Source organism: Cherax quadricarinatus, chromosome 2, assembly GCF_038502225.1.
Source record: "Cherax quadricarinatus isolate ZL_2023a chromosome 2, ASM3850222v1, whole genome shotgun sequence".
In the NCBI taxonomy this organism is placed as follows: Eukaryota; Metazoa; Arthropoda; class Malacostraca; order Decapoda; family Parastacidae; genus Cherax; species Cherax quadricarinatus.
In genome coordinates, this window is record NC_091293.1 from 84,074,526 (window position 1) to 84,102,216 (window position 27,691).

The 27,691-nt window shown below is 40.0% G+C and overlaps 1 protein-coding gene across 1 annotated transcript in view; it reads left to right on the plus strand.

Annotated features, from left to right (window-relative positions):
* The window catches only part of Nipped-B (Nipped-B cohesin loading factor), a gene marked incomplete in the record, with an annotated part of 502,160 nt that overhangs the window by 320,537 nt on the left and 153,932 nt on the right, over nucleotides 1–27,691 (plus strand). Inside the window, 3 exon segments of the mRNA XM_070089404.1 lie at nucleotides 9,960–10,097; nucleotides 17,989–18,270; nucleotides 22,027–22,253. Coding sequence (XP_069945505.1) covers nucleotides 9,960–10,097; nucleotides 17,989–18,270; nucleotides 22,027–22,253 — 647 coding nt within the window.

Genomic DNA, 27,691 nt, shown 5'->3' on the forward strand with positions numbered 1-27,691 from the left:
TGATACCCTCATCACCTTACTCTTTTCTATGTTCACTTTCAACTTTCTACCTTTACACACATTCCCAAACTCATCCACTAACCTTTGCAATTTTTCTTTAGAATCTCCCATAAGCACAGTATCATCAGCAAAAAGTAACTGTGTTAATTCCCATTTTGAATTTGCTTCCCCATAATTTAATCCCACCCCTCTCCCGAACACCCTAGCACCCTAGCATTTACTTCTTTTACAACCCCATCTATAAATATATTAAACAACCATGGTGACATTACACATCCCTGTCTAAGACATACTTTTACCAGGAAGTAGTCTCCCTCTCTTCTTCACACCCCAACCTGAGCCTCACTATCCTCATAAAAACTCTTTACAGCATTTAGTAACTTACCACCTATTCAATATACTTGCAACATCTGCCACATTGCTCCCCTATCCACTCTATCATATGCCTTTTCTAAATCCATAAATACAATAAAAACTTCCCTACCTTTATCTAAATACTGTTCACATATATGCTTCAATGTAAACACTTGATCTACACATCCCCTACCCACTCTGAAACCTCCTTGCTCATCCGCAATCCTACATTCTGTCTTACCTCTAATTCTTTCAATTATAGCCCTACCGTACACTTTTCCTGGTATACTCAATAAACTTATTCCTCTATAATTTTTACAATCTCTCTTGTCCCCTTTCCCTTTATATAAAGGGACTATACATGCTCTCCGCCAATCCCTAGGTACCTTCCCCTCTTTCATACATTTATTAAACAAAAATACCAACCACTCCAACACTATATCCCCCCCTGCTTTTAACATTTCTGTCATGATCCCATGAGTTCCAGCTGCTTTACCCCCTTTCATTCTACGTAATGCCTTGCATGCCTCCCCCACACTTACATTCTGCTCTTCTTCACTCTTAAAAGATAGTATACCTCCCTGACCAGTGCATGAAATTACCGCCTCCCTTTCTTCCTCAATATTTAAAAGTTCCTGAAAATATTCTCGCCATCTGCCTAATACCTCCCTCTCCCCATCTACTAACTCCCCTACTCTGTTTTTAACTGACAAATCCATACTTTCCCTAGGCTTTCTTAACTTGTTTAACTCCAAAATTTTTTCTTATTTTCATTAAAATTTCTTGACAGTGCCTCTCCCACTCTATCATCTGCTCTTCTTTTGCACTCTCTCACCACTCTCTTCACCTTTCTTTTACTCTCCATATACTCTGCTCTTCTTATAACACTTCTGCTTTGTAAAAACCTCTCATAAGCTAACTTTTTCTCTTTTATCACACCCTTTACTTCATCATTCCACCAATCACTCCTCTTTCCACCTGCCCCTACCCTCCTATAACCACAAACTTCTGCCCCACATTCTACATACATATACAAGCATATATATACAGTGGACCCCCGGTTTACGATATTATTTCATTCCAGAAGTATGTTCAGGTGCCAGTACTGAACGAATTTGTTCCCATACGGAATATTGTGAATTAGATTAGTCCATTTCATAACCCCAAACATACACGTACAAACGCACTTACTTAAATACACTTACATAATTGGGCGTATTGGGAGGTGATCGTAAAGCGGGAGTCCACTGTACACACCTCTCTGGGTTTTCTTCTATTTTCTTACTAGTTCTTGTTCTTGCTTATTTCTTCTTATCTCCATGTGGAAGTGGAACAGAATTCTTCCTGCGTAAGCTATGGGTGTTGTAAGAGGGAACTAAAATGCCAGGAGCAAGGGGCTAGTAACCCCTTCTCCTGTATATATTACTAAATTTAAAAAGAGAGACTTGCATTTTTCTTTTTGGGCCACCCTGCCTCAGTTGGATATGGCTTGTGTGTTGAAAGAAAGATATATAATTCATTAATAGTAGTAGGTTGGTTGACAGCAGCCACGCAGGGAGGTACTACCATCCTGCCAAGTGAGTAAAGCGAAAGCCTGTATTTGTTTTACATGGTAGGATTTCTGGTCTCTCTTTTCTCTCTCATAAACATGCAAGATTTCAGGTATGTCTTGCTACTTCTACTTACACGTAGGCAACACTATACATTCATGTACACGTTTGTGTATACACACTCATCTGAGTTTTCTTTGATTTTATCTTAATAGTTCTTGTTCTTCCTAGGTAGTAGGTTGGTAGACAGCAACCGCCCAGGGAGGTACTACCGTCCTACCAAATGAATGTAACACGAAAGCCTGTATTTGTTTTACATAATGGTAGGATTGCTGGTGTCCTTTTTTCTGTCTCATGAACATGCAAAATTTCAGGTATGTCTTGCTACTTCTACTTACACTCAGGTCACACTACACATACATGTACAAGCGTATATATACATACCCCTCTGGGTTTTCTTCGATTTTCTTTCTAGTTCTTGTTCTTGTTTATTTCCTCTTATCTCCATGGGGAAGTGGAACAGAATTCTTCCTCCGTAAGCCATGCGTATTGTAAGAGGCGACTAAAATGCCGGGAGCAAGGGGCTAGTAACCCCTTCACCTGTATATATTACTAAATTTGAAAGGAGAAACTTTGGTTTTTTTTTTTGGTTGATCAGGCGCTGATTGGTCACAGACCGGGCCGCGGGAGCGTTGACCCCCACCTCTGTAAACTCCAGGTCTGCCTCGGTGGGATACGGCTGGTGTGTTGAAAGAAAGAAAGAAAGTTCTTGTTCTTATTGCTTTTCCTTTTATATCCATGGGGAAGTGGAATAAGATTCTCTCCTGTAAGCCATGTGTGTTGCAAAAATCAACTAAAATGTCGGAAACAATGGACTAGTAACCCCTTTTCTCGTATAGCCTAATAAAAAGAAAAAGAAGAAAACCGTCAGAGTGGGATGTTTGAATGTGTGTGGATGTTTTGTGAATGATAAGAAAGAAATGATTATGGAGGTTATAAATGAGAAGGAAGCTGAAGGGGGTGAGGGAGTTTCAGTGGGGAGAAATAAATGGGATTAGGTCAGGGGTTTCAAATAGAGTTAGAGCTGAAGAAGGAGTAGCAATAATGTTGAAGGATAAGTTATGGCAGGAAAAGAGGGAATATAAATCTATTAATTCAAGGATTATGTGGAGTAAAACAAGGGTTGGATGTGAAAAGTGGGTTATAGTAACCATTTATGCATCTGGAGAAGAGAGAAGTGTAGAGGAGAGAGAGAGATTTTTGGAAATGTTGAGTGAGTGCTTGGGAAGTTTTGAACCAAATGTGAGAGTCCTTGTAGTTGGGGATTTTAATGCTAAAATGGGAAAAAATGTTTTGGAGGGAGTAGTAGGTAAATTTGTGGTGCCAGGGGTAAATGAAAATGGGGAGCCTTTAATTGAGTTACATGTAGAAAGAGGTTTGGTAATAAGTAAAACATATTTTATGAAAAAGAGGATAAATAAGTATACAAGGTATGATAATGTATTTAATGAAAGTAGTTTGTTAGATTATGTATTGATGGATAAAAAGTTGATGGGTAGGCTTCAGGATGTACATGTTTATAGAGGGGCAACTGATATATCAGATCATTATTTAGTTGTAGCTACGGTTAGAGTAAGAGGTAGATGGGACAAAAGGAAAATAGTAACAAGAAAGAGGTTAAAAGTTTATAAACAAAGGGAGGAGGAAATTAGGGTGAGATACTAGCAACTATTGGCAGAAACGTGGGCTAGTGCAAGTATGAGTAATGGGGGGGGGGGGTGAAGAGGGTTGGAATAGTTTTAAAAATGCAGTATTAGAATGTGGGGCAAAAGTTTGTGGCTATAGGAGGGTGGGTACAGGAGGAAAGAGGAATGATTGGTGGAATGATGAAGTAAAGGGTGTGATAAAAGAGAGAAAAGTAGCTTATGAGAGGTTTTTAAAAAGCAGAAGTGTTATAAGAAGAGCTGAGTGTATGGAGAGTTTACTAAAAGAAAGGTGAAGAGAGTGGTGAGAGAGTGCAAAAGGAGAGCAGATGATAGAGTGGGAGAAAATAAGAAAAAAATATTGCAGTGAGATAAACAAGTTACGATAGCCTAGGGAACGAATGGATTTGTCAGTTAAAAACAGAGTAGGGGAGTCAGTAGATGGGGAGCTGGAGGTATTGGGTAGATGGCAGGAATATTTTGAGGAACTTTTAAATGTCACTGAAGTAAGGGAGGTGGTAATTTCATGCACTGGTCATGGAGGTATAACATCTTTTAGGAGTGAAGAAGAGCAGGATCTGAGTGGTGGAGGTGTGTGAGGCATTACATAGAATGAAAGGAGATAAATCAGCTGGAACTGATGGGATCATGACAAAAATGTTAAAAGCAAGGGGAGATATAGTGTTGGAGTGGTTGGTATTTTTGTTTAATAAATGTAAAAGAGGGGAAGGTACCTAGGTATTGGCAGAGAGCATGTATAGTTCCTTTATATAAAGGGATGGGAGACAAAAGAGATAGTAAGAATTATAGGGAAATAAGTTTACTGAGTATACCAGGAAAAGTGTACAGTAAGGTTATTATTGAAAGAATTAGAGGTAAAACAGAGAATAGGATTGTGGATGAGCAAGGAGGCTTAAGAGTGGGTAGAGGATGTGTAGATCAAGTGTTTACATTGAAGCATGTATGTGAATAGTATTTAGATAAAGGTAGGGAAGTTTTCATTGCATTTATGGATTTAGAAAAGGCATATGATAGAGTGGATAGGGGAGCAATGTGGCAGATGTTGCAAGTATATGGAATAGGTTACTAAATGCTGCAAAGAGTTTTTATGAGTTTAGTGAGGCTCAGGTTAGGGTGTGTAGAAGAGAGGGAGATTACTTCCCAGTAAAATTAGGCCTTAGACAGGGATGTGTAATGTCACCATGGTTGTTTAATATATTTATAGATGGGTTTGTAAAAGAAGTAAATGCTAGGGTGTTGGGAAGAGGGGTGGGATTAAATTATGGGGAATCAGATACAGAATGGGAGTTGACACACTTACTTTTTGCTGATGATACTGTGCCTATGAGAGATTCTAAAGAAAAATTGCAGAGGTGAGTGGACGAGTTTGGGAGTGTGTGTAAAGGTAGAAAGTTGAAAGTGAATGTAGAAAAGAGTAAGGTGATGAGGGTATCAAATTATTTAGATAAAGAAAAATTGGATATCAAATTGGGAAAGAGGAGTATGGAAGAAGTGAATGTTTTCAGATACGTATTTGGGAGTTGACGTATCAGAGGATGGATTTATGAAGGATGAGGTTAATCATGGGATTGATGAGGGAAAAAAAGTGAGTGGTGCATTGAGGTATATGTGGAGAGAAAGAACATTATATATGGAGGCAAAGAAGGGAATGTATGAAAGTATAGTGGTACCAACACTCTTATATGGGTGTGAAGCTTGGGTTGTAAATGCTGCAGCGAGGAGGCAGTTGGAGGCAGTGGAGATGTCCTGTCTAAGGGCAATGTGTGGTGTAAATATTATGCAGAAAATTCGGAGTGTGGAAATTAGGAGAAGGTGTGGAGTTAATAAAAGTATTAGTCAGAGGGCAGAAGAGGGGTTGTTGAGGTGGTTTGGTCATTTAGAGAGAATGAATCAATGTAGAATGACATGGAGAGCATATAAATCTGTAGGGGAAGGAAGGTGGGGTAGGGGTCATCCTCAAAAGGGTTGGAGGGAGGGGGTAAAGGAGGTTCTGTGGGCAATGGGCTTGGACTTCAGCAAGCATGCCTTAGCGTGTTAGATAGGAGCGAATGGAGACGAATGGTATTTGGGACCTGACTAGCTGTTGGAGTGTGAGCTGGGTAATATTTAGTGATGGGTTTCATGGAAACTGGTTATTTTATATAGCTGGACTTGAGTCCTGGAAATGGGAAGTACAATGCCTGCGCTCTAAAGGAGGGGTTTGGGAGGGATATGTTGTGTATCTCTATACGTATATGCTTCTGAGCTATTGTATTCTGAGCACCTCTGCAAAAACAGTGATTATGTGTGAGTAAGGTGAAAGTGTTGAATGCTGATGAAAGACTTTTATTTTTAGGGATTTTCTTTCTTTTTGGGTCACCCTGCCTCTGTGGGAGATGCCCGACTTGTTAAAAAAAAAAAATATTCTAGACAATAGTAAATGACCAGTGCAGGTGAAAATGTTCACATGTCAGTGTGATTGTTACAATTTGAGTACTATTTCAGTAGATAATATTAGTGTCAGAACAAAGATTGGCTATGAAATCACAAGAACTATTGTAAATTCTAATTATCAGAACATAAAAACTATATAAATTAAAATAAAAACGAGAAAAAAAGGTAAATTGGCAACACTTCTGCAAGCCACAGGACTGGATGTTGCCGTCGGGTTAGCATTCAGAGCCAGCTTCGCGGTCTTATATCTCGGTAAGTACTGGTTCTAAATTTTTTTTTTTTTGGTCTTATACTGCACAGAAAGTAGCCCTCTTTAATTTAAAAACAAAAAAAAAAACATTTGTTTTTTATTATTCAGAATATTCGGAACACCACGCAGGTGAACGTAGATAGATCTATGTTTGGACAGTTAAGGGTTAAAGGAGGGCTTTGGGATATTGTCAGTTAGGAGGGATATGTTATATATCATTATATATGCTTCTAAACTGTTGTATCTGGGCCCCTCTGCAAAAACAGTCATAATGTATGAGTGAGGTGAAAGTGTTGAATGATATTGAAAGTGTTTTCTTTTTGGGGATTTTCTTTATTTTTGGGTCACCCTGCCTCAATGGGAGACTGCCGACTTGTTGGAAAAAAAAAAAAGTTTTTTATTTTATTCTTCAGTGCTTGTTTGATTGTAGAAGAGTGTTGTAACTGTAGATGAATATAAATAAGTAATTGATACTAAAGTGTCAATGTAAGGGTGAAATTTTTAAGTTGGAGTTATAGTATATATAGAAATAAATTTTAGAAACACACTAATTGTCTGTGTAATGTTTTGTTGACGGCCGACTTGTTGAAAGAAAAAAAAAATGGATATGCATTATACACATGGTTGTTTTTAAAAGTTTGGCTTTCATGTATTGTTGAAGGCAACTTTTGTATACACTTGTATATGTTTTGCCAGTGTATCAGCAAAACATACACAAATTTTGATAATACAGTATCAGTATTAGCACTGGCCTAATACTAAGTATCGACTGATTTTGCTGGGGTCGGTGGGTATCAGCTAATTTTGTCGGTATCAGTATTGGCCTAAAATAGTGTTGTATGAATATAGGCAAAAAATTTTTTATTGTCTCATCCCTAATAATTAGCTTGTAGTAGAACAACATCTATTATTCATTATGTAATTATCTACAGTGGAACCTCGGTTGTCAACTGCATTACTTGTCGAACAAATCTGTTTTCAAATGAGGAATTATAGAAAAAATGTCCTGGTGTTTGAATATTCTCTTGGTTGTTGACTGATAATGTGAACAGCTTGGGTCACAAGCTCATTGACTCACATGGTGTAAACATCTTTGAGCTTTTGTTGTGCATCTTGTGATCTTTTTTTTGTTATTTTGCAGTTTTAGTGCAATTTTTTATTGTGAGATAAGCCACCATGGGTCCAAAGAAGGACCATTTCAATATCCTCACCTGCTTGAGGCTTACAGACAAAGCCTGGGGAAATGTGTCTTCCAGGACCATGCATTCAGCATGGAAGAAATTGTGGCCTGACTTCGTGGCAGCCAGGGATTTTGAAGGCTTTGAAGATGAGCCAGAGTCATTGCCTGTAGATGGTATTGTGTCCTTGGGAAAGACCCTGGGCCTAGAGGTGACTGAAAAGGATGAGGAGTTGGTAGAGGAGCACAGAACTGAACTCCCATATCTGAACATTCCATATCATAAAAATCTTTGAAAGAATTCTAAGAAGCAAGATTGCCAACCACCTAGATACCCATCAGTTATACAACCCAGGGCAACACGGGTTTAGAGCAGGTCACTCCTACCTGTCCCAGCTACTGAACTACTATGACAAGGTTCTGGATGCTATTGAGGATAAACAAAATGCAAATGTAGTATACACAGGCTTTGCGAAGGCTTCAACAAGTGCACCCATGGTGTAATAGAGCAAAAAATGTGTGATAAAGGAATAACAGGAAAAGCTGGTAGATGGATCTATAACTTCCTAACAAATAGAACACGAAGAGTAATAGTAAACAGAGTAAAGTCTGAGGCAGCCACGGTGAAATGCCCTGTTCCACAAGGCACAATACTCACTCCCATCCTATTCCTCATCCTCATATCGGACATAGACAGAAATGTAAGCCATAGCTCCATGTCTTCCTTTGCGGATGACAATTGCCATGACAGTGTCCTCCATCGAAGACACTGCAAGACTCCAACTGGACATCAACCAAATCTTCAAACGGGCCTTTCAAAACTATATGAAGTTCAATGAAGAGAATTTTCAACTACTCATATATGGAAAACTTGAGGAAATTAAAACTATCAGGGTATACAACAAATTTTAACCATACAATAGAGCGAGAAAGTAATGTAAAGAACCTGGGAGTGATAATATCAGAGGATCTCACCTTCAAAGACCACAACAATGTATCTATTGCATCTGCTAGAAAAATGACAGATGGATAATGAGAACCTTAAAAACTAGGGATGCCAAGCCCATGATTCTCTTCAAATCACTTGCTGTCTCTAGGCTGGAATATTGTTGTACACTAACTGGCCCCTTCAAGGCAGGCAAAATTGCTGTCCTAGAGAGTGTACAAAGAACTTTCATGGCACACATAAGTACGATAAAGCACCTAAATTACTGGGAACGGTTGAAGTCCCTTGATTTGTATTCCCTGGAACACAGGCAAGAGAATACTGATAATATACACTTGGAAAATCCTAGAGGGATTAGTACCAAACTTGCACACAAAAATCCTTCCCTATGAAAGCAAAAGACTCAGCAGGAGATGCAACATTCCTGCAATGAAAAGCAGGGGTGCTGCGAGTACACTGAGAGACACACAATAAGTGTCAGGGGCCCAAGACTGTTCATCTGACCTGGCTGTCTTCAAGAAGGCACTGAACAGGCACCTGAAATCAGTACTTGACCAGCCGGGCTGTGGCCCATACGTCAGTTTGCATGCGGCCAGCAGTAACAGCCTGGTTGATCAGACCTTGATCCACCACGAGGCCTGGTCTCAGAGCAGGCCGTGGGGGCGTTGACTACCGAAACCCTCTCCAGGTATACCACAGAAGAACTTGTAAACCTTCAGAAGTAGCAGCAACAGATTGCAGCAGAGGAGCTGTCATCAGAGGAAGAGGAGAAAAGGGTTGATGTGCCCATTGCACTTGTCCAGGAAATGTGTGCTGAATGGCATGATGTGCAGGAGTTTGCTGAAAAATACCATCCAGACAAAGCAGTGGCCATCAGTCTCTTTAACATGTACAGCGACAGTGCAATGTCTCAAATTAGACGAGTGTTGAAACGGAGCCTGAAATAAATCTCACTGGACAAGTTTTTAGTGAGACAAAGAACCAGTGAGCCAGAACAATTTGAGAGTAGTGAAAAGAGGCAAAGAAGAGAAACAACACCAGAAGGACAGTTGTCTGACATGTTAATAGAAGGTGACTCTCCTTCCAAGCAGTAACAGACCCCCTCCTCTCCTCCATCTCCTGCTTCCAGTATGTCATTAGCTCTTCTCTGACAGGTAAGAGGCAGTTAAACTTTCATTTACTGTACAGTATTCACAGTTTCTTATTCATATTTACAGTTTTATGCAATAATACATTTTTAACAAATTATTATATTGTCCTTTTGGGGTCTGAAACTGATTAATTCTTGTAACATATTCTTTATGGGAAAAATTGCTTTGGTTGTTGTCCATTTTGGTTGTTGAAGCGACATCTGGAACGAATTAAGTTCGACAACCAAGGTTCCACTGTGTGTATTTTATTACTCATAATATGTTAGAGAGCAAGTGCAGCAGTAGGAGTGACTTTAATAATATTAAAGTGTGTGTTCTTGGATGTATGTTGCCTACAATGTAATTGCAAAGTATTTTTATTTGCTTTTATTCAGAATATGTGGTTTACACCGGTGAGAGAGAGGCCACATCTAGACGAAGAGTCTCTGCTCAGAAAAGTTAATAATATTACTGAAGTTGTGGTGGCCTGCAGGGACACAGGACTTGACTGGTTTGAGCAGCTTCTGCATAGTGTAAGTTACTTTTAACTAAGTTTCTGCACATTTTTCTCTTATTTTGAAATTCCAAATTTGTGCATGAGTTACATTTTGAATAAGGTTTGATAATAGGAAATAAATTTCTTGAATTACAATAAAAATGGTTATATGAAGTAAAATGGGATAATGATAGTATCAGCTGGACTCTAAGTTAATTAAGAATTTTAAGGATGTGAGGTTTTGTACATAACTTTTTTTAAGTATCTGATAAAATTGATTTTTACTTAATATCGTACTGTATTTACTCAAGTGTGTGTGTGTGTGTGTGTGTGTGTGTGTCTGTGTCTGTCTGTCCTGTCCGCCGAAGGGGACATATAATTAGTGTGTTAGGAAATAGATGGTATTGTAGTTTCTTGAGTAATGCCAAAATCAAAATGAGTGTTACATCTCTAAATAATGCAACTACTAATAATACTAGTGCTCACACCAGTCAAAACAGGAATACCAAAAACCCCATTATAACTTAAGAGGTATACTGTAAACTAACATTTTTACCATTTTCTAAATTTATCAACAAGTAGATGAAGTTCCTTCACCCTTTGACTGTTTCAGTCGTGTATATACGTCTTACGAGCCAATGTGTTTGACGTATATACAGTGGACCCTCGCATACCGTTGGCATCACATAACGTTAAATCCGCATACAGATACATTTTATCACTAAAATTTTGCCTCGCATACCGCTAAAAAACTCGCTCAATGCTATTCGTCCGAGACGCTTCTAATGTGCAGCCTGAGCCAGCTTCACATGTTCCGCCGGTGGCATTGTTTACAAGCCAGCCTCCGTGGTAACATCCAAGCATACAATCGGAACATTTCGTATTATTACAGCATTTTTGGTGATTTCATCTGCAAAATAAGTGACCATGGGCCCCAAGAAAGCCTCTAGTGCTAACCCAGTGGTAAAAAGGGTGAGAAATACTATCATACCACAGTCAGCTGCTGCTGCACCATGGTCAGCTGTTGCTTGACCAGTCAGCTGTTGCTGGATCAGTCAGCTGCTGTTGCACCTCGATCAGCTGTTGCTGGATCAGTCCGCTGCTTCTGCACCACGATCAGCTGTTGTTGGACCAGTCAGCTGTTGCTGAATCAGTCAGCTGTTGCTGCACCACGATCAGCTGTTGCTGGACCAGTCAGCTGTTGCTGGATCAGTCAGCTGCTGCTGCACCACGATCAGCTGTTGCTGGACCAGACAGCTGTTGCTGGATCAGTTAGCTGCTGCTGCACCACGATCAGCTGTTGCTGGATCAGTCAGCTGTTGCTGGATCAGTCAGCTGTTGCTGGACCAGTCAGCTGTTGCTGGACCAGTCAGCTGTTGCTGGACCAGTCAGCTGTTGCTGGATCAGTCAGCTGTTGCTGGATCAGTCAGCTGTTGCTGGATCAGTCAGCTGTTGCTGGACCAGTCAGCTGTTGTTGGACCAGTCAGCTGTTGCTGGACCAGTCAGCTGTTGCTGGACCAGTCAGCTGTTGCTGGACCAGTCAGCTGTTGCTGGACCAGTCAGCTGTTGCTGGACCAGTCAGCTGTTGCTGGACCAGTCAGCTGTTGCTGGACCAGTCAGCTGTTGCTGGACCAGTCAGCTGTTGCTGGATCAGTCAGCTGTTGCTGGATCAGTCAGCTGTTGCTGGACCAGTCAGCTGTTGCTGGATCAGTCAGCTGCTGTTGCACCATCAGCTGTTTCTGAACATGACTCGTCCCGAACCTGTCCGTCCAGCCTGAGCGCCTGCCTTGCCGTCATTGTTTACAAGCCAGGGTGGCCGGTTGCATGCATACATTCGATACATTTTGTATTATTCCATTATTTATAGTGCTTGTAACTGCTAAATAAGCCACCATGGGCCCAAAGAAAGCTTCTAGTGCCAACCCTGTGGTAAAAAGGGGTGATAAATACTATCGTACCACAATCAGCTGCTGCTGCACCACAGTCAGCTGATAAATTGGACCAATCAGCTGTTGCTGCACCACAGCTGCACCATGGTCAGCTGTTGCTGCACCACGGTCAGCTGGACCACAACTGTTGTTGTTGCTGCACCACCATCAGCTGTATTACTCGAAGATGTGGAGAGTGTGTTGTTGGTGTGGCTTAACGTGAAACAATTACCGAGAAACGATTAACCCCGGAGGGTTAGCCACCCAGGATAACCCAAGAAAGTCAGTGCATCATTGAGGACTCTCTAACTTATTTCCATTGGGGTCCTTAATCTTGTCTCCCAGGATGCAACCCACACCAGTCGACTAACACCCAGGTGAACAGGGAAAAACGCCTGGAACTAGTGCTCATATTGGTGAATTTAAAGCCAGCAAAGGTTGGTTTGAGAGATTTAAGAATCGTAGTGGCATACACAGTGTGATAAGGCCTGTTCTGGAAGAAAATGCCAAACAGGACCTACAGTACTCAGGAGGAAAAGGCACTCCCAGGACACAGTGTCTCATCAGTCATTGCTGCATCTTCAATAAAGGTAAGTGTCATTTATTCTTCATTTAGTAGAGTAGTACATGCACAATATATACTGTGCATGTACTACTCTACTATTGTGCATGTATCCTTCTCTTTGTGTGTAGGAAAATGTATATTTCATGTGGTAAAATTTTTTTTTTCATACTTTTGGGTGTCTTGCACGGATTAATTTGATTTCCATTATTTCTTATGGGGAAAATTCATTTGCATAACGATAATTTCGCATAACAATAAGCTCTCATGAACGGATTAATATCGTTATGCGGGGGTCCACTGTATACTCAAAAATTCTAGTGGCTTCAAATCAAGCAGGAGAAAGCTGGTAGGCCCACATGTGAGAGAATGGGTCTGTGTGGTCACTGCGTGCAGTATAAAAAAATCCTGGAGCACGCAGTGGATAATGAGAAAAAAAATCTCTGACTGTGTTTTTGGATTAAGACGCCGACTTTGAGGTGTATTTTCGTATAGTTTTTATGGTTATATTCTCGTTTTCGTAGTCACATTTGATAGAATGGAAAACATATTATAGAAATGGAGGTGATTTTGATTGGTTTTACTATGAAAAGGACCTTGAAATAGAGCTTAAATTAGGGAAAATGTTTGATTTTTGCCGATGTTCAAGAGTAAACAAATTACACCGTTGTCCAGTAAATATCCAACTAGCCATTCTAATATACAGTCATGAATGGGTTGACATTATTTATACACTTATTACAACATTGCAGTAGTCTGCAAAACAGTAAATCTTATATTTTTTGCTTGAATAAAAATTTAGACTAGAAAGCAAGAGTGATATCAGAGGGGCCTGGAGACATGACTGATGAACAAAGAAAATGTTATTTTTGAGCCAGGAATGTCTGCATTGTTCTTTCTGGGCCCTATTTTGAAATTGCTATATTTTTTTTAATTTGTGTGAAATTGGCCAAATTGCCAATTTCTGACCACTTTATTGGGTAATTGAAATCAGTAAATGGGCAGTTTCTTGTAGTCAATCGATAGAACAAATGAAGTTCTAAAGAAATAGCTACGAGTTTGGTCGACTAGAACAATAGAATTAGCCAAAAATAGGGCTCAGAGTGGGGGAAATTGCCGATTTGTAAATATCGCCGAGGTCACTAACCTTGCAAGAGCGTAATTCCGTAAGTTTTCCATCAAATTTCATACTTTTGGTGTCATTACCATTGGGAAAAGATTCTTTATCATTTTATGAGATTTTTTTTTCTTTTTTGCGACACCAGGAGACACCTCAAGGTTTAGGATTGCAACAGTCAAGGGTTAATCTTAATTCAAAATATAATAATTCTTTACATAAATGGCTTCATCATTGAAGCCATTATTAAGATAGGAGCTTATGCAGAAACCCACATTATAGATTTGTTAAACAGTAAGGTCTGAATTCCATAATGTAAGTCTAGGCTTTATTGTGACTAAAGTGGCATCTTTTACACAGGGTATATCTGTTCAGAGCCAGGGTGCTTTTAGACAACTCTAACCTTTTGCACACTTTATATTACATAGGAAAGAAATTTCCCATAGATAACAGTTCAAGCCTAAATGATGGAGCAGTAAGATGACTGCAGTGCTTCACTGCATACTTCCCCACCCTTCAAAAGTCTAAACTTACTTAATATACATAAAATTCACTTGTACTACTGTGCTTTCTACATATACAGGCCAATCAGTTCTAATATCAATACTGGTCTGAAACTCTTCATAGCTGCAACAGAACTCGTATGCATAATTTTTTTTTATTAACACATCGACTGTTTCCCACCAAAGCAAGGTAACCCGAATAAGAAGAAACTTTCATTATCATTCAGTCCATCACTGTTTTGCCAGAGGCATTCCTACACTACACTTAAAAAAACTGCAACATATCATCACCTCTCCTTCAGAGCGCAGACACTGTACTTTCTACCCCCACTTAAGTCCAGCTAACTGCTTTCCCAGAATCCCTTCATAAATGTTACTTTACTCACACTAAAACAGCACGTCAAGCCATAAAAACCATTCGTCTCCACTCTTTCACACTTGGTGGAAGTCCAAGCCCCTTGCACACAAAACCTCCTTTACCCTCTCCCTACAACCTTTCATAGGATGACCCCTACCCCACCTTCCTTCCATTATAGATTTATATACCCTCTAAGTCATCCTGCTTTGTTCCCTCTGCCTTCTGGATAATACTTTTAGAAATCTCGCAACTCCTTCTAATCGCCAGTTATGGATTTACTGCATTATATTCATGACATCTTCACTACCTCCAACCTTCTTGTTGCCACGTTTGCCACGAATGCTTTACACTCGTATAAATGCGTTGATACTACTATACTCTCATTCATTGCCTCCATGGATAACATTCTTTGTCTCCACAGACTCCTCAGTGCTCCACTCTCCATTTTTCCCTCATCAATTCTATGATTCACTTCATTGTTCATATACTCATCTGCTGACAAGTCCACTCCCAAATACAGTTGACCCCTCAGTTAACGATTTTAATCCATTCCAGAGAGCTTGTTCTTAACCTATTTTATCGTTATCCAATTTAATTTTCCCCATAAGAAATAATGGGAATCCAATTAATTCGTTCCAAACGCCCAAAAGTATTTAAAAAAAAAATTTTCACGTGAAATATACATTTTCCTACACAGAAAACAATGAGACATGAAGAATAAATACAGTAATAATTCATAAAATGACACTTACCTTTATTGAAGACTTATTGATGAGTGATGAGACGGGAGGAGGGGAGATGATGGAGGTGTATTATTGAATGGGAGGGGAATCCCCTTCCATAAGGACTTTAGGTAGCAAGTCCTTTTCTGGGGTTACTTCCCTTCTTTGTTTTTTTAATGCCACTGGGAACAACTTAACAGTCACTGGACCTCTGTCGCACCAAAAACCTGTTCATAGAGCTGTTTCTGGCGTGTCTTTAAGATTTCCCTAAAATGGGACACAACATTATCATAAAAGTCACCAGCACGGCTTGCAACAGCTGTGTCAGGGTTATGTTCATCCATAAAGGCTTGCACCTTTGTCCATATTGTACAAATGTTCTTAATCATTGAAGAAGGCAACTTCCTCTACTCCCTCCTCTGAAGCAATATCCTCAGCTGTGGTCTGTCGCTGTTGCAGATGCTCTTGCAGCTCATCAGTGGTTAGCTCTTCATCTTCGTCCTCCACCAACTCTTCCACGTCCTCACGTCTTCTCCCTCTTCCCCTTTCCTCTTTCCTTTTCTCCTCTGGGTTGTCTCTCTCTCTTCTGTCTTGTGTTCTGTTTCATTTATTTCACCACTTCCCCTTTCACGCACCTCTGTGCGCTTGCTCTCCCTCAGTGGGCACCTAGCTCTCTTGCAGTGCTCCCCTTCCTTTGTACGTATTTGACTGGCTCGTCCTCCTTTCCTCCTCCTCCTCCTCCTCCTCCTCCTCCTGCTGCTGCCGCTGCCGCTGCCGCCGCCGCCGCCATTGAGACACATGTGCGGCGTCTGGCTGTCTTTGTTGTGGACGTTTCGCCATCCAGTGGCTGGCTGGATGGCGAAACGTCTGCGATAGGGATGCCCGGGTGTTGTGCGTGTCTTAATTTCATCTTGTCGGTATTATATACCATTCTTGTACTACTACTACCACCACCACCACCTCTTCCTGCCTATATATAGCCGTCCTGCTCCACTTCTGGTTAGTGTGACTTTGTCAATGGTCCAAATCGGACCGAAACGTCGTCGTAAGCTTCTCTCTTTTATGTGCGGGTTATTTGTGTACCCCTTAAAGTCCTGCACATATTTTTCAGCCACTTTTTGGTCACAACTGGCAGCCTCACCATGCCTCATCACACTGTGTATGCCACTACGATTCTTAAATCTCTCAAACCAACCTTTGCTGGCCTTAAATTCACTAACATCAGCACTAGTTCCAGGCATTTTCTTAATTAAATCATCATGCAGCTGCCTTGCCTTTTCACATGTTTGATTGTGAAACACTGTATCTTGATAATTGTTTGTCATTGATCCACACCAGTAACAGTCTCTCCACATCTTCGAGTATTTGTAATCTGTTTTGTAAGCATACTTGCACCTTTTGCAACAACAGCTTCCTTGATTGCCTTTTTGTTGGTCAAGGTAGTAACAATGGTTGATTGGGTTTGTTATACAACCTGGCCAGCTTGGACGCACGCACTCCACTTTCGTACTTGATAGTATTTCTCACCCTTTTCACCACAGGGTTGGCACTAGAAGCTTTCTTTGGGCCCATGGTGGCTTATTTAGCAGTTACAATCACTAAAAACAATGGAATAATACAAAATGTACACGTTGAACCGTCCGCCCTGGCTTGTAAACAATGGCACACTGGCTGTACATAATGGCTTAAAGTATCTAATAAGAATTTTTGTTAAATTACTGAACACCATCAATATATCATAAACTAAGTACAGTGGTACCTCGATTTACGAACTTAATTTGCTCCAGAAGGCTGTTTGAGTACCGAAACCGAACGAATTTGTTCCCACAAGGAATAATGTAAATTAGATTAATCCGTTTCAGACCCCCAAAAATACACTTACAAAAGCACTTACAAAAATACACCTACATAATTGTTCGAGTTGGGAGCTGTTTGAAACTCGAGTCACCACTGTATTCTTATTCTCATGTATCGTGTGTCTCATTGTGTAATAATTATAGGTTAGTTTTAACGCTATCTGAAATATCTTGCATTAAAAGGGGTTTCCTAGGTAGTAGGTTGGTAGACAGCAACTGCCCACGGAGGTACTACTGTACTGCCAAGTGAGTGTTGAACGGAAGCTTATAATTGTTTTACATAATGGTAGGATTGCTGGTGTCTTTTTTCTGTCTCAAAAACATGCAAGGTTTCAGGTACGTCTTGCTACTTCTATTTATGCTTAGGTCACGCTACACATACATGTACAAGCATATATAGACACACTTCCCCCTGGATTTTCTTCTATTTGCTTACTAGTTCTTATTTATTTCCTCTTCTCTCCGTGGGGAAGTGGAACAGAATTCGTCTTCTGTAAGCCATGCGTGTCGTAAGAGGCGACTAAAATGCAGGGAGCAAGAGGCTAATAATCCCTTCTCCTGTATGCATTACTAAATTTAAAAAGAGACACTTTCATTTTTCTTTTTAGATCACCCTATATCTTATTCTCTATCAGCATTTTAGCTGCTGTTGTGTATTAAGAGATTTAATCACCTCTTGCGGTAAACTGTCCTCCTTATATTTCTTTTATTGAATTTGCTTTCATTACATTTGTTTATTGCTCATTTATTATGCTTGATGGTTTAATACAAGCAAAGTATGTTATGTCACTTATTTTGTAGATTAGTATTGATTAAATTATTGACATTATAGACAATTTTAAGGTTTTGTATAAATATTTATATTTTTATTTTCATATGCAGATGTTTAAACCTAGAGAAGATAAAGATGATGTGACAAAAGTCAACACTGAACCTCCAAAGTCCTTAGTGACCGCATGTAAGCAGATAGTCGATTGCTTGGTTAGACACATTCTGGTTCTTGAAGAAGATGGTCAGGGAAGTCAGCCAGCAGATGAACCACGGACTACAACACAGCGTATTCTGGCATGCCACAAAACACTGTATTTGTTTGCAAAAATCCGTCCCCAGCTCTTGGTGGACCACGCAATTACACTCCAGCCTTACTTAGCGTGGAGATGCCGGGTAAGATTCTCATAGCAGTTTGGCTAGGTTTAGTGTTTATTTGTCAGATATTGATATTAAAAGATGTAAATATTTTTTTTAACACTTGGAATGCTTTCCACCAAGACAGTGACCCAAAGAAGGAAAATACATTCACTTTCACTAATTTCTTAGCAGTCTTTCCAGAATTGCATTAACATCTCATTTCTAATGATTTTTCAAAAAGCAATATCCTCATCTGTCCTTTGAAGTACAGACACTGTATATCCTGCCCTTCATAATGGAGTCCTGCTAACTTGCTTCCCAAAGTTTATTCATAAATGTTGCTTTGCTCATTCTCTAGCAGCATAACAAGTTCTAAACATCATTGTCTATGATTTAAGATGCTAATACATACCTGTTGGGCACTCAGTTCTTACTTCTTATTCTTCCTTCCTGTTCTCCTTCCAGCCCTTCCTGGGATATTCCATACAACACCTTAGAGGTGAAATGAATTAATATTTTATAACGAACTTAATTTGCTCCAGAAGGATATGAGGGATATGTTGTGTATCTTTATACGTATATGCTTCTAAACTGTTGTATTCTGAGCACCTCTGCAAAAGCAGTGATAATGTGTGAGTGTGGTGAAAGTGTTGAATGATGATGAAAGTATTTTCTTTTTGGGGATTTTCTTTCTTTTTTGGGTCACCCTGCCTCGGTGGGAGACGGCCGACTTGTTGAAAAAAAACAAAAAAACAAAACAAGGAAATGTGGTTGTAAATTGCGAAGGCCGTGGGAAGTTTAAAAATGAAATACAGTGGACCCCCGGTTAACGATATTTTTTCACTCCAGAAGTATGTTCAGGTGCCAGTACTGACCGAATTTGTTCCCATAAGGAATATTGTGAAGTAGATTAGTCCATTTCAGACCCCCAAACATACACGTACAAACGCACTTACATAAATACACTTACATAATTGGTCACATTCGGAGGTGATCGTTATGCGGGGGTCCACTGTACAGGCAAAACTTGTGGCGTATACAGAGAAAGAGAACGTGTTGCCTACATGATGGGAGGAAACACAGTGCTGGGGAAGGTCATTGCAGTTGGATTTGCATGACAAAATAAACTAGTTTGGGGAACAGGCTTTGCCAGGAAAATAAATTTAGCTTTTTAGAAAGTCTACTTATTTATGAAGAATAAGAAAAGCTCTTCACAATATCACAAACAAGACAGGACAGCAAGCTCCCAAGTCCTTAAAAGCACAACTGAATAGCCTAGTGATAGCAAAAGGTTATAACATTTTTCAGGAGAGAAACAGTGCTAATTTTGATACTTTTCGTATCACTTGTGCTTTTGTGACTTTATTTTTGTTCTTTGCTCACAGTACTTTTCAGCTTGAGAAATAACAGAGCTGGTAAATGTACAGATGTTGTACTGCCTGCATAAATTCAATAAAACATCTAAACTAGTGGAAATACTTAAAACTACTTTGCTAATATTTGCTGATATTATTTATCCCTAACCTACACACTACTGTATTAAAAAGATATAGAGATTTTTTTTAGCAAGTACAGGATGCTTGAGGCCTCTCCTCTTCAATGATCTTCACATTCTTCCTCCAACTCATATCACAAAGACTAACAGGTTTTAACATGCTTTCACTTATTCCATACATTTACAGTGTCTGTGATGTCTCTTCCCTATCCTTCCTAAAATTAGTTTTTTATTTTTTAATCTAATTCAAGAGTAAGGTTATGAGGATAACAAAAAGATTAGATGATGAAAGATTGAATATCAGATTGGAGGGAGAGAGTATGGAGGAGGTGAACGTATTCAGATATTTGGGAGTGGACGTGTCAGCGGATGGGTCTATGAAAGATGAGGTGAATCATAGAATTGATGAGGGAAAAAGAGTGAGTGGTGCACTTAGGAGTCTGTGGAGACAAAGAACTTTGTCCTTGGAGGCAAAGAGGGGAATGTATGAGAGTATAGTTTTACCAACGCTCTTATATGGGTGTGAAGCGTGGGTGATGAATGTTGCAGCGAGGAGAAGGCTGGAGGCAGTGGAGATGTCATGTCTGAGGGCAATGTGTGGTGTGAATATAATGCAGAGAATTCGTAGTTTGGAAGTTAGGAGGAGGTGTGGGATTACCAAAACTGTTGTCCAGAGGGCTGAGGAAGGGTTGTTGAGGTGGTTCGGACATGTAGAGAGAATGGAGCGAAACAGAATGACTTCAAGAGTGTATCAGTCTGTAGTGGAAGGAAGGCGGGGTAGGGGTCGGCCTAGGAAGGGTTGGAGGGAGGGGGTAAAGGAGGTTTTGTGTGCGAGGGGCTTGGACTTCCAGCAGGCATGCGTGAGCGTGTTTGATAGGAGTGAATGGAGACAAATGGTTTTTAATACTTGACGTGCTGTTGGAGTGTGAGCAAAGTAACATTTATGAAGGGATTCAGGGAAACCGGCAGGCCGGACTTGAGTCCTGGAGATGGGAAGTACAGTGCCTGCACTCTGAAGGAGGGGTGTTAATGTTGCAGTTTAAAAACTGTAGTGTAAAGCACCCTCTGGCAAGACAGTGATGGAGTGAATGATGGTGAAAGTTTTTCTTTTTCGGGCCACCCTGCCTTGGTGGGAATCGGCCAGTGTGATAATAAAAAAAAAAAATAAATACACTAAACAATTTCTTACTCCTAAGTATTCCTCACTTGTGCTTTAATGTCAACAGCTGATCAAAACATCTTTTTACCTTCTTACATCCATTTGATTCAAAGTTATTAACCTAAATTACTTAATATTAGATTGTATTAATTATTTTAAAACATTCATGTAAAAGAAGAAAAAAATTAAAAGTGAATATAGGAAAGAGTAAGGTGATAAGGATGAAAAAAATTAGGTAATGAAAGATTGGATATCAGATTGGAGGGAGAGAGTATGGAGGAGGTGAATGTATTCAGATATTTACGAGTGGATGTGTCAGCAGATGGGTCTGTGAAAGATAAGGCGAATCATAGAATTTATTAGGGTAAAAAGGTGAGTGGTGCACTGAGGAGTCTGTGGAGACAAAGAACTTTGTCCAGAGAAGCAAAGAGGGGCATGTATGAGAGTATAGTTATACTAACACTCGTATATGAGTGCAAAGCATGGGTGCTGAATGTTGCAACAAGGAGAAGGCTGGAGGCAGTGGAGATGTCATGTCTAAGGGCAATGTGCGGTGTGAATATAAGGCAAAGAATTCATGGTTTGGAAATTAGGAGGAGGTGCGGGATTACCAAAACTATTATCCAGAGGGCTGAGAAGGGGTTGTTGAGGTGGTTCGGACATGTAGAGAGGATGGAACAAAATATAATGACTTCGAGAGTGTATAAATCTGTAGTGGAGGGAAGGCTGGGTAGGGGTTGGCCTAGGAAAGGTTGAAGGGAGGTGTTAAAGGAGGTTTTGTGTGCGAGGGGCTTTGACTTCCAGCAAGCATATACTTGATGTGCCATTGGAGTGTGAGCAAGGTAACATTTATGAAGGGAGTCGTGGAAACTCGCAGGCTGGACTTGAGTCCTTGAGATGGGAAGTACAGTGTCAGCACTCTGAAGGAGGGGTGTTAATGTTGCAGTTTTATAACTGCAGTATAAGCACGCCTCTGGCAAAGCAATGATGGAGTGAATGATGATGGAAGTTCTTCTTTTTTGGGCCACTCTGCCTTGGTGGGAGATGGCCGATGTATTAATAAAAAATTATCATCACTTGTTATAAAGATTTTAATCTTAAATTTGTCATTACAAGTTATTTGTTTCTTTTCATACAGACCCAAGTAGATTACACTATGATTGGTGTGGTGGCACGAACATTAGAATTAGTTGTACCCCTGATGGAGCATCCCAGTGAAACCTTTCTCTCGCAACTCGAAGAAGATGCTGTCAAGCTCATTTTACAACATGACCGAACAGTCATCACATCGTGTCTAGCACTTCTTGGCTCTATTGTCAACACAGTTACCAAAAACTATAGGCTTATTAAGGATTGTTTTAATAGGTAAGCAGATAGTTTTTTAGTTTTGATTATTTTGAGGTGAAGATGTGAAGGAACATCCATACATTTGGTTAAATATAAATGAAAGTGTATGTCAATTTTAGCTTTAAATCAGTATTAATATCCAGTATACTTATAATTTGCAGCCATCATGAGTAATAACTTTGTTTCACAGCAGATCATAATACCTGGGGCACCATTCTTTTTTCAGAATATAGAGATAAATCTTAGTTGAACATAATATATATATGCTTTATGTTCTCTTGGGTTTAATTGTTATTCACCATATAAAAATGATTGAGGTCTTGTCATTTACTTCTAATAATAATTAATAATAATAATAATGTAAAGTGAATGTTTTTAGATGTTTGGAAGTTGATGGGTCAGCGGGTGGGTTTATGAAGGATGGGGCTAACCATAGAATTGATGAAAGAAAAAAGGTGAGTGGTGCATTGAGGTATATGTGGAGACAAAATAAATGTTATCTATGGAAGCAAAGAAGGGAATGTATAAAAGTATAGTGGTACCAACACTCTTATATGGGTGTGAAGCTTGGGTTGTAAATGCTGCAGCGAGAAGGCGGTTGGAGGCAGTGGAGATGTCATGTCTAAGGGCAATGTGTGGTGTAAATATTATGCAGAAAATCTGGAGTGTGGAAATTAGGAGAAGGTGTGGAGTTAATAAAAGTAATATTCAGAGGGCTGATGAGAGGGTTGTTGAGGTGGTTTGGTCATTTAGAGAGAATTGATCAAAGTAGAATGACATGGAGAGTGTATAAATCTATAGGGGAAGGAAGGCGGGGTAGGGGTCGTCCTCGAAAAGGTTGGAGGGAGGGGGTAAAGGAGGTTTTGTGGGCGAGGGGAATGGACTTCAAGTGTGAGAGTAATGGTGGTTGGGGATTTTAATGCCAGGTATGCAATGTACGTGCATGAGTTCGGGTGAGATACAAGCGCAAAGATGAGTAGTGGGGGGGTTGAAGAGGGTTGGAATAGTTTTAAAAATGCAGTATTAGAATGTGGGGCAGAAGTTTGTGGTTATAGGAGGGTGTTAGATAGCCTAGGGAAAATATGGATTTGAGTGATGGCGAGAATATTTTGAGGAACTTTTAAATGTTGGAGACGAATGGTTTTTGGGACCTGACAAGCTGTTGGAGTGTGAGCAGATGGGGGTAAAGATACTGTGCTTATTTAGTGAAGGGATTCATGGGTGTGAAGCTTGGGTGGTAAATGCAGCAGCGAGGAGACGGTTGGAGGCAGCGGGGTTTAAGGGCAATGTGTGGTGTAAATATTATGCAGAAAATTCGGAGTGTGGAAATTAGGAGAAGGTGTGGAGTTAATAAAAGTATTAGTCAGAGGGCAGAAGAGGGGTTGTTGACATTTAGAGAGAATGGATCACAGTAGAATGACATGGAAAGCATATAAATCTATAGGGGAAGGAAGGCAGGGTAGGGGTCGTCCTCGGTTATTTTTGTATAGCCAGACTTGAATACTGGAAATGGGAAGTACAATGCCTGCACTTTAAAGGAGGTGTTTGGGATATTGGCATTTTGGAGGGATATTTTGTGTGTCTTTATATATGCTTCTGAACTGTTGTATCTGGGTGCCTCTACAAAAACAGTAATTACGTATGAGTTTGGTGAAAATGTTGAAAGTCTTGGAGATTTTCTTTTTGGGTCACCCTGCTACGGTGGGAGACTGTCGACTTGTTGAAAAAAAAAATGATAATAATACTAAGTAGTTGGTTGGTAGACAGCAGCCACCCTGGGAGGTACTACCGTTCAGCCAAGTGAGTGTATAACAGAAGCCTGTAATTGTTTTACATGATGGTAGGATTGCTGGTGTCTTTTTTCTGTCTCATAAACATGCAAGATTTCACGTACATCTTGCTACCTCTATTTGCACTTAGATCACACTACACATGCATATACAAGCATATATATACACACCTCTCTGGGTTTTCTTCTATTGTCTTACTAGTTCTTGTTCTTAGTTTATTTCCTCGTATCTCCATGGGGAAGTGGAACAGAATTCTTCCTCTGTAAGCATGCGTGTCATAAGAGGTGACTAACATACCAGGAGCAAGGGGCAGGTAACCTCTTCTCCTGTATACATTACTAAAGTTAAAAAAGAAACTTTCATTTTTCTTTTTGAGCCACTCTGCTTTGGTGGGATACAGCTGGTTAATTGAAAGAAGAAGAAGAATAGTAATGGTAATAATAATGTAATGTAATAGTGTGGGGTGACCATGGGTATAATTCAAAGGGCTGAGTAATGGTTGTTGAAGTGATTTGGACATGTAGAGAGGATAAATATAGCTAGGATGTTGAGTGTGTATAAATCTGGGGGTGGATGGCAGGAGGGTGAGTGTTTAATACCACTAACAGTTGGAGGGAGAGGCTAGAAGAGGCTTCAAGTCTTAGAGGTTTGAGCATCCAGTAGGCTTGTGTAAGCATGTTAGATAAGAGTGCAAGGAGACATGTGGTTTCTTAAGGTCATGGTGTTGAAATGTGAGCAGGGTAGCTTTAATGAAGGTTTTCAGGGAAACCATTTAGCTGGACTTGAGCCCTAGAGGTTGGAATTACAGTGCTTGCATTCTGAAGGAGAGGTGGGAATGTTGCAGTCAGAGGGTATTCTGAGAAGCCAGCACACATCTCAGAAGACTTCAGTTGAGTGAATGTTTTTCTTTGGGTCACCCTTCCTGAAAGGAGACAACTGTTGAGCTAAAAAATAAATAATAATTATAAGGGAATTGAAAGAAGTGAATGAATATAGGTACACCTACCATCCGATTTACGACCGAGCTTGGTTCCGACCAACCGGTCGTAAGTCAAAATGGACGTAAGTCGAACTTTACTACTGAATATCAACATCACATTTTTTAAATGACTTTATTTTATTGCTTTATTTTGGTATTCCATTTTTTACTTTACTTTTTATGCTGTTAGTACTGTATTTTATACTGTAAGGTTTAGGATAAACACTGTATACAACACAAACAGTTGTTTATTTCCCAGAAATTTGGCATAAAAAACATGGTTGTAAGTCGAGTGGTTGTATGTCGAGCAGGTCGTAAGTCGGATGGTAGGTGTATTTGGCAGTAGACATTTTGACTAATGCATCTGTGAACCATAGAATAAACCAGGGGAGAGAAAGGGGAGTGGTGTGTAGAGGTATCTTTGAGAAGGATTGTACCGGAGTATAGTAGTAGTAGCACTTCTAAATAGGTGTGAGGCATGGCTTTTGAATGCTACAGTGAAGTTGTCATATTTGAGAACATGACATCTTCAGTGCTGCAGGATTTTTTTTATATGGTGCACCCTTACTGCACAAACCCATTCTCTCATATCTAGGCCCAAATCTATCCTTCACAGCTTATCTGAGTCAGCTGAGCTCATGGCATAGAACTACAGGACCAACCCATGCTTTGAAGCAGTAGAACTACGGGGCTAACTCATCATTAAAGGGAATACGATTTCTGAAGCTGATATTTGGGGGGTACCTATGTGGGATATAGTTTAATATTAAACAATGCTATTTTATCTAAGAAATTAACCAATCCCAAGAAATTGCTACCTACAGTATTTCTAGAAATTTATCTTGCTAACAAATTTTACAGTTGATACTCTCCACCTTGCCCTTATGGTATGATAAGCTGGTAACATTTTTGTGGCTTTGGCCAGTACTGGGAGTTTAAATTCCTGTTAAACATCATTTCTGTTGGTGTTCTGCCGGTGGAGGAATGAGCAGTTTTCGTATGGCTATGAAAAAAAAACCTACATAGCCTGGTATTTAGAAATCCTTTTGTAAATTTGTGTAAACTTTCCTTCAATGTCCTTACTGTCCTTTCTGCCAGACCATTTGATGATGGATGGTATGGGGCTAGAGTAACATGTTCAATACAATTCTTAGTGAATAATGCTTCCAGGCACTCTCTGGCTTACTGATTTCAGCTTAGGTGAATTCATGTACCAAACTACTGACTGGAAATGAGATTTCTTTATCACCAAGGCATTTTGTCAGCATTTGTGGTACTTCTCTGATAGGGATGTGCCAAAGTATCAGTATTGGTGAGTATAAGCCAATATTAATGGCATCAGTGTTGATACCAGTATCGTTGGGTATCGGCTGATTTTGATGGTATCCATATTAGCCTGTAACTGAGTATTGGTAATTACAAATAAATTGGTATTTTCCCATCTCTGAGAAATGACATGGTTATCCTCTTTAATGATTGTATAGGTGATTAGACTAAACTAGACATGGTCAACAACTTCTCTTGCATGCGAATGCCCTGAAATGGCTGGATAATAAGGTGTTTAGCCATCATACTCCATTGTATATGTACATCACCAGTGGGTCTTTCAGAGATCTTTACCCTCCTCTCTGTGAGTGATGAAGTGGCCAGTGTTTTTGACAAAAGACCCCAATGCATCAGTCAGTCCAAGGTCAGACTTATCAAAGATGTGAGTGACTGTCGCAAACAAGGTATTTCTCCAGAAATGAGACCTAGGAGCAGTTTTTTTTTTTTTCAACAAGTCGGCCGTCTCCCACCGAGGCAGGGTGACCCAAAAAAGAAAGAAAATCCCCAAAAAGAAAATACTTTCATCATCATTCAACACTTTCACCACACTCACACATTATCACTGTTTTTGCAGAGGTGCTCAGAATACAACAGTCTAGAAGCATACACATATAAAGATACACAACATATCCCTCCAAACTGCCAATATCCCAAACCCCTCCTTTAAAGTGCAGGCATTGTACTTCCCATTTCCAGGACTCAAGTCCAACTATATGAAAATAACCGGTTTCCCTGAATCCCTTCACTAATTATTACCCTGTTCACACTCCAACAGATCGTCAGGTCCCAAGTACCATTCGTCTCCATTCACTCCTATCTAACACGCTCACGCACGCTTGCTGGAAGTCCAAGCCCCTTGCCCACAAAACCTCCTTTACCCCCTCTCTCCAACCGTTTCGAGGACGACCCCTACCCCGCCTTCCTTTCCCTATAGATTTATATGCTTTCCATGTCATTCTACTTTGATCCATTCTCTCTAAATGACCAAACCACCTCAACAACCCCTCTTCTGCCCTCTGACTAATACTTTTATTAACTCCACACCTTTTCCTAATTTCCACACTCCGAATTTTCTGCATAATATTTACACCACACATTGCCCTTAAACAGGACATCTCCACTGCCTCCAACCGTCTCCTCGCTGCTGCATTTACCACCCAAGCTTCACACCCATATAAGAGTGTTGGTACTACTATACTTTCATACATTCCTTTCTTTGCCTCCATAGATAACATTTTTTGACTCCACATATACCTCAACGCACCACTCACCTTTTTTCCCTCATCAATTCTATGATTAACCTCATCCTTCATAAATCCATCCGCTGACACGTCAACTCCCAAGTATCTGAAAACATTCAC